This window comes from Terrapene carolina, unplaced genomic scaffold, assembly GCF_002925995.2.
Source record: "Terrapene carolina triunguis isolate 2854851 unplaced genomic scaffold, T_m_triunguis-2.0 Scaffold112, whole genome shotgun sequence".
In the NCBI taxonomy this organism is placed as follows: Eukaryota; Metazoa; Chordata; order Testudines; family Emydidae; genus Terrapene; species Terrapene triunguis.
In genome coordinates, this window is record NW_020664463.1 from 9,190,081 (window position 1) to 9,196,657 (window position 6,577).

General features: G+C 41.1%; 1 protein-coding gene across 1 annotated transcript; it reads right to left on the reverse strand.

Annotated features, from left to right (window-relative positions):
* Positions 1-2,323: 2,323 nt before the first annotated feature.
* On the reverse strand, positions 2,324-5,412 carry LOC112116333 (phospholipase A and acyltransferase 3-like). Its single transcript, XM_024213771.2, has 4 exons — positions 5,404-5,412; positions 4,750-4,885; positions 3,037-3,299; positions 2,324-2,395 (listed from the first exon to the last, which is right to left on the reverse strand). Exons 1-4 carry the CDS (start codon positions 5,410-5,412, stop codon positions 2,324-2,326), a joined length of 480 nt encoding a protein of 159 aa, XP_024069539.2.
* Between the last annotated feature and the right edge of the window lie 1,165 nt (positions 5,413-6,577).

A 6,577-nucleotide genomic window follows, 5' to 3' on the forward strand; every position in this document is an offset into this window, starting at 1 on the left:
GCCATTTCCAAGTGACCATGTATTTAATAACACCACTATGCAATATGTGGTACCCTTCTCTGATCTCAATAGAAAGGCCAAAGAGGATAAACTCCCCTCACTTTGAGGGGTAATGTCACCACAGGCAAGCATGGTATACATTAGTAGGGTGGGACAGCTATCACGGCTGTAGTCTGTATTGTACCTGTTCTTAGGATATATAAAGGATATCAGTATCCACGACTATCAGTATTCATAAGCATAAACTCCTGTTAAGAGTACTGGTTTTATTCCCTTGTACACCAGTCTAAATCAAGGGCAACTCTATGGGGCCAACCTTCATCACCCACTTGTTAAATTTTCAAACAGCCACCTTTGTTCTTTCTCCCCATGCTGTCCCTCATGCTTTGGGAGGAGGCCCCCATACAAATCTGCAAAATTCAAGATTTCAAAATTTGTTTTTGTCACAATTAAGGGTGAAAAGTTAATCTCCAGGGTTCTTTGGGGGGGGGGGGGAAGGATTGTTGGAATGAAGTATTCTGAAATATTTTGTTTCAGAAACATTGACACTATTATTTACATTGCATTATAACATTGATTATTGCAATGTAATATAAAAAAGTCAAAATGGCCTCATCAGAATGAAACATTTTGAAAATTTTCCATCAAAATCTGCACATTCCCACAAAACATTTCGCTTACAATGAGACAGCATTTTCCAGTGGAAAACTGTTCAATCAAAACATTTTCTACCATCTCTAGCTGTGACCACTGTATGTCATGCTGAGCAGTATTATCTCATTGTTTCTTTGTAGTCCCGTGTCCATATCTACTCATTGGCTCTTATATTGTAGGTTCTTTGGGAAATGGACTGACTTTTTGTTCTGTGTTTGTACAGGACCTAGCACAACAAGGTCCTGGTCTGTGACGGGGCCTCCTAGGTGCTACCTCAATACAAATAGTAAATTTAAGAATAATCTCAGTTAAAGTCAACAGTATTCTATTGGTGTAAAACCAGTTGAGAGCAGAATCAGGAACATTATCATTTTTGAAATACAAAGAGCAACCATATAGTTTCAGTCCAACATGACTTATTTCAGCTCAAGGAAAACAAGAAACAAGGAAAGGAAAGTCTCCATGAGAGAGGGACAACACAATAGTCATGTTGCTTCATTAACAGGCTGCAAAAACCGGAGAACAAAATGGCTGCTGTCTCTATTAGATTTGGTCAAAAACGTTCCATTTAAACTTTTTATTTAAATAGAAAATGCCTTTTCAACCAAAGTGAAATTGCCACGAAACTTTGTTTTTCAATGAAAAATTTCAAAACTAAAAGTTTTAAAATATTCCAAAACAATTGAATGTTATTTTGTTAGGAATATAATTACTCTGTCCCTCTGCTACCCCTGCCTTTGTCCAGTGGAAAAATTTAAAAAAGCAAGAGAATGTTCCCTCTCGCTACTGAAATGAAATTAAAATTAAAATCAATACATTGAAAAAATTGAAAGTTTTAAACAAAACTAAATTTTGATTTCTTTTGAGCCTTTGTGAATGATACTTACCTTTTTTGACCAGCACTAGTCTGGACACATAGGCAGAGCTCTTAGAAATGTTCAATATACAGAATACCAAAGTATCGCAGTTTCATAGCCATAGCATCACAAAGTAGAAGGAGGAGAGTGCACAAGGGTTATTAGTAAGCATTTTATTTGCTTTTTCAAGTCAGTTATTCCTAGCCTCTGAATGCTGCTTCATGTAGAAAAGGTTCTTTCTCTAGCAATCCAGTTTTCCATTGCGTCTAGAGTAAATAACCAAGACCGTTTAACATACTTCCAAGAGCTTTTTCCAGTCCCCCAAATTTGATGATTATTACACTCAATATTCATGCTCAGGGAGGTAGTGGGGGAGAATTTCCCCTTTTTTAGTAATGTATGCGGGGGTCTTAGACACCACTCTTGAACATGTGGGCTACATTGGGGGAGGTTGATCGTCATTAGTGTGAAGGGGGCAGAGATTTTATGGGAGAAGAGAGACTATTCCTTTGTTAATGTAAGTGGACTTAGTTATGTGGGGTCTGTGTTGAAAAAGGATCATCCCCTTCCTCCACAAACCCACCATTAATGGGGAAGGGGCTCACATCTTGTTATAAGTGTGTTTTCTCCTTTTGTGAGTAGGGAAGATGACCCTCCTGTCACTAATGTGAAAGTTGTTTAGGGACGTATAGGTGAATAATTTACCTTTGGTACTTGTGTATGATGGGCTGTATATTGCATCAATGTAGGTGCAATTGATCTCTATCTAAGACGTCAGTGCCCATTTAAATGCATACTCACCGATCCACAAGCTACTCATTGATCTCGGCTAGCCATTTCTTTATCTGCTTCACAAAACCTTCATCCACTTCAAAGTAAACTGCCTAAAACAAGAAGCCAAGTTCATGATGAGAGTGAAGATTCATGTGAGCCAGAATCTAAGAACTAATCACTTTTGAGTCTAATACAGACCTGTCAATTATACTTTTTCCCATTGGGGCTGGGAGGGGCAAGGCGAAACATAGTCGGTTTCATTTTTTTCTGATTCCAGGCTCAGCATGAGAGGGATTTCCCATGAAATCAGAGAAAGTGTTCAGAAATGACTGGCACTGAACTGTTTCAAAGTCATCTTTTGTCTCCCTGGTTTATCCCATATCTGGTCAAACAAAGTAAGGCTCTGCACCCAATTTGAGAGCATTTCTCTGTTTGTGTGTTGCACCTGAAAAGTTCCGTGGAGCTGGAACACTTGTCTCTTTCACTAATACAAGCTGATCCAATAAAAGATATCACCTCATCCATCTTGTCTCTATTATGTAATAGTCATATACGTTAATTTGTTTCTTGTTTGATCAGAGTACCAATATTGCTTTATATTCTATACATATCTAAGGCCTGCTTCTGTTCTGTTATCCTGATGGCAATCTTGAAATCACTCCACTGATGTAATACAAATGCAAATCAAAACAGAATCATGCCCCTAGGGAGTCATTTCTAAATGGAGATCAGGTGAAGGAACCAGACTTACCTGCTGTGATTCAGCAATGCCATATCTCATCATAGTGGCAAAATGTTCGCAGTTAGACATAAGTAGATTGTAGTCTATATTCTTCCCCACCAGGTGCTCAGCTCTCTTTACCACATGAAGAAGAGGTAATGGAGGGTGCTTTTTATCTAATTGGTTGTTTACAGCATAGCTTGAAACACGAGCCACGTTCCTCAGACGCTCCTTTTGCACTTTGGCTTTGAAGAATTCTCCATTAAGCATATTATTCAATCCCTCTTCCAACTCTTAGGAAAAAAAAAAAAGACAGCCAATAAGAGGTGAAAGAGGGTTGGCAGTTTGCCCAGATCTGACAGGATTGACTAGATCCTCACAAATAAGTGATTTTTTTTTTTTTTGGTTCAGTGGCTGAACTGGAGGAAAAAAATCCCCCCCAAAAGTTTGTTTTGGGTTGAATGAGATGTTTTGTTAGACTCAGAATGAGATTCCTTCATTACATTTTGTTTAGTCTGAGTAGATTTTTTCACCCTAGTTTCGTTATTTTAAAAGCATGAGCTAGATTTCAAAACCAAGTCAAAATGTTTTGTTTAGAAAATGTCAAAACAAAATGTTTCAACTTTTTAAAAATTATTTTTTAAGCTGAAACTATTCTCCAATTTGACCCAAATTTGTAAATAGTTTTGGTTGACCCCAAACTGTGTTTTTCAGTGAATAAGCTATTTGTCCAAAAAATTTCAGCCAGCTCTAAGAGTGATATCTAGAAAAGGCATACTTAGCACTGCTTCTCTTGGTTGGCCCAAGAAGAGCAACTCCTGATTGAGATATGCGAAGCATACAGTATCTCCTGTTGGAAGTGAGAGGAAAGGTTGTTGAGTGGTTAGGTGGAAAGCTGGGATTTGGGAGACCTGAATTCGAGACTCTGCTGTTCCACAGACTTCCTGTGACACATTTGGCTTCCTTGGGACACAGTCTCTCTCTCTGCCTTAGTTCCCCATCTGTAAAATGGGGATAATAGTACTTTTCTACTTTAAAGAAAGGGTAAATAGAAGTAGAGATTGTGAGGTTCTCAGATACTGTGGTAATGGAGGCCACATGAGTACGTTAGCTAGATAGATTTGAGACATTAAGCAATACTGATGAACTAAAATCTTGAGGGAGTGGGTCAGATTTGGGCCCCAAATCTGAACTGAGCAAATTCTGGGCCCAAATTGCTTGGAGCTTATTATGGAGACTGAATCTGCTCTAGCTGTGGCTGAGCCAAGGAAGGGCTAGTAGAGGTCTGAGTGATCAGTGACTTTTGGTTTGTGATTTAAGTGTGAGAAATTGCATCTGAGATGCATCAAGAAAGGCTCAGACTACATACAGCTTTGAATATCAGAGGATCAGAGGCACGAGGAAGAGTAGAGGGAACAGTTTTGGTTATTGCCTTTTCACAAGTGTGCTTTCCCCATCTTGCCACCCAACAACCTCAATGTGCTTTAGCCACATACCTAGAGCGGACATCACTTGGGTGAAACAAGAGTTCAATCTCCAGGAGCCACTCAGGCCTTCATCTATCTGATGAGAATGCCAAGGGACCAATTAGTGTAAATTGTAATGATGGGTCATGTGCTGTGCACACCTGTCCTGCTGGGAACTGCGGTGAGATCATTTTTATACAAGAGTCAAAACATCAGATGAGAATTTTGGATTATGTGATGAATCTATGGAAGGATTCAACTTTTTATTCTTATTTACCTGGAAATGTGAAGTGGACCACATGTCCCTTTCCCACATAGATGCCCCAGTGTTGGTATCCCATTCTCTGAAATTCAATCAGATCCCCAGGCTCTAGCATTATTGCTGAAGTAAGGAGATCCCATAGATCCCGTATCTGAAAGTGAAAGAAAGATTGGTTGTTAAATCTTCGCTAAACAGAATATTTTTCTTTAAACCTTTACACTACCCCAAGCAGCCAAAAAAAAAAAAAAGCCGCGATCGCGATCTGCGGCGGCAATTCGGCGGGAGGTCCTTCGCTCCGAGCGGGAGTGAGGAACCGTCCGCCGAATTGCCGCCGAATAGCTGGGCCTGCCACCCCTCTCCGGAGCGGCCGCCCCAAGCACCTGCTTGCCAGGCTGGTGCCTGGAGCCGGCCCTGGGTGGGACAGATTTGGGTAGGTGGAAGTTGGGTTGCACACAGCCAGAGGCCCTGCAAACACTTTGCAGGGGGCCCAGGTTTGTTTAAACTAGCCTTGGGAGGCGCACACAGAGGGTGCAGTCATGGACAGAGGGGAGTGGGTGAGGATGGTCTCCACTTACTGTTGAAGCTCAGCTTTAATGTCACATCCGTGATGTGCTGACATAACGTAAGAGAGTTGAGTCAACTGCTGTACATGGGAAGAAAGTTACTTACCCAGTCCATGTTCTCACTCTCTTTCTGGATTATTCTGAGCTCTTCTGTGTGACAGGCTTTATACTCCTTTCTTTTCTGACAGCAAGAATACAATGTGATTGCACAAAAAACAGTTACTCCTCTCCTCTCAGCTGGTTGCAGCTGAAGTGAGGGCTGAGGTGGGGTGTTACAGCCAGTTTTGTTTATCGCTAAAAGGCTGAATTCCAGGAATGAGTATTGTTTCTTTCAGATCTTTGTGATTTCAAAGACTTTCAAGTGTTTTCTTCTAAAACCTGAGCAGAGTCCAAGTTCATTGTCATCCTGAAGTGAACTTTAAGGCATTTTACTTTAAGGCACTGCTGTGTGTCAGTCAGAATGCCTCCCAGAAGTTCAGAGTCAATGTACTTGCTGCTACACCTTTTGGAGTGTGCAGCATTCTTCCCATGCACTGATATTCCAGCTTCACTCCACAGGCATCCCCATGGGGGGCAGTTCTTAAACTCACCTGCACTCAGGGACTGCAAGTGCTCCTGATCCATACATGGGCCACGCAAGGGAGTGAGAAGGCTCCTTGCACCTTACTCATTCTCCCTTCACCTCGTCTTAATTAGTATTTAACTAGGTATGATGTTCATAGACTTTAAGGTCAGAAGGGACCATTATGATCATCTAGTCTGACCTCCCGCATGATGCAGGCCACAATAGCTGACCCACCCACTCCTGGAATAATTCTCTCCCTTGACTCAGCTGTTGAAGTCCCCAAATCATGATTTAAAGACTTCAAGTCGCAGAGAATCCTCCAGCAAGCAACCCCTGCCCCATGCTGCGGAGGAAGGCAAAAAACCTCCAGGGCCTCTGCCAATCTACCCTGGAGGAAAATTCCTTCCCGACCCCAAATATGGCGATCAGCAGAACCCCGAGCATGTGGGCAAGATTCTCCAGCCAGACCCACATTGACCATTGATACTAATTATCAGCGATGGCACGTTATTAACTTATTGACTAAAATCATGTTATCCCATCAAATGTTAGTTGGTTTGATCTCTCTCCTTCTAACCCTGGGCTTTAATTCAACCAGTTTAGCATATACCAGAGTAAAAACGTGCTTAGTCTTGACTAGTATTTTAGAATGTATTATCTCAAACTGGCTAGCATAATTTAACATCACATCTTTAAATTCTTATCAACACAAGAC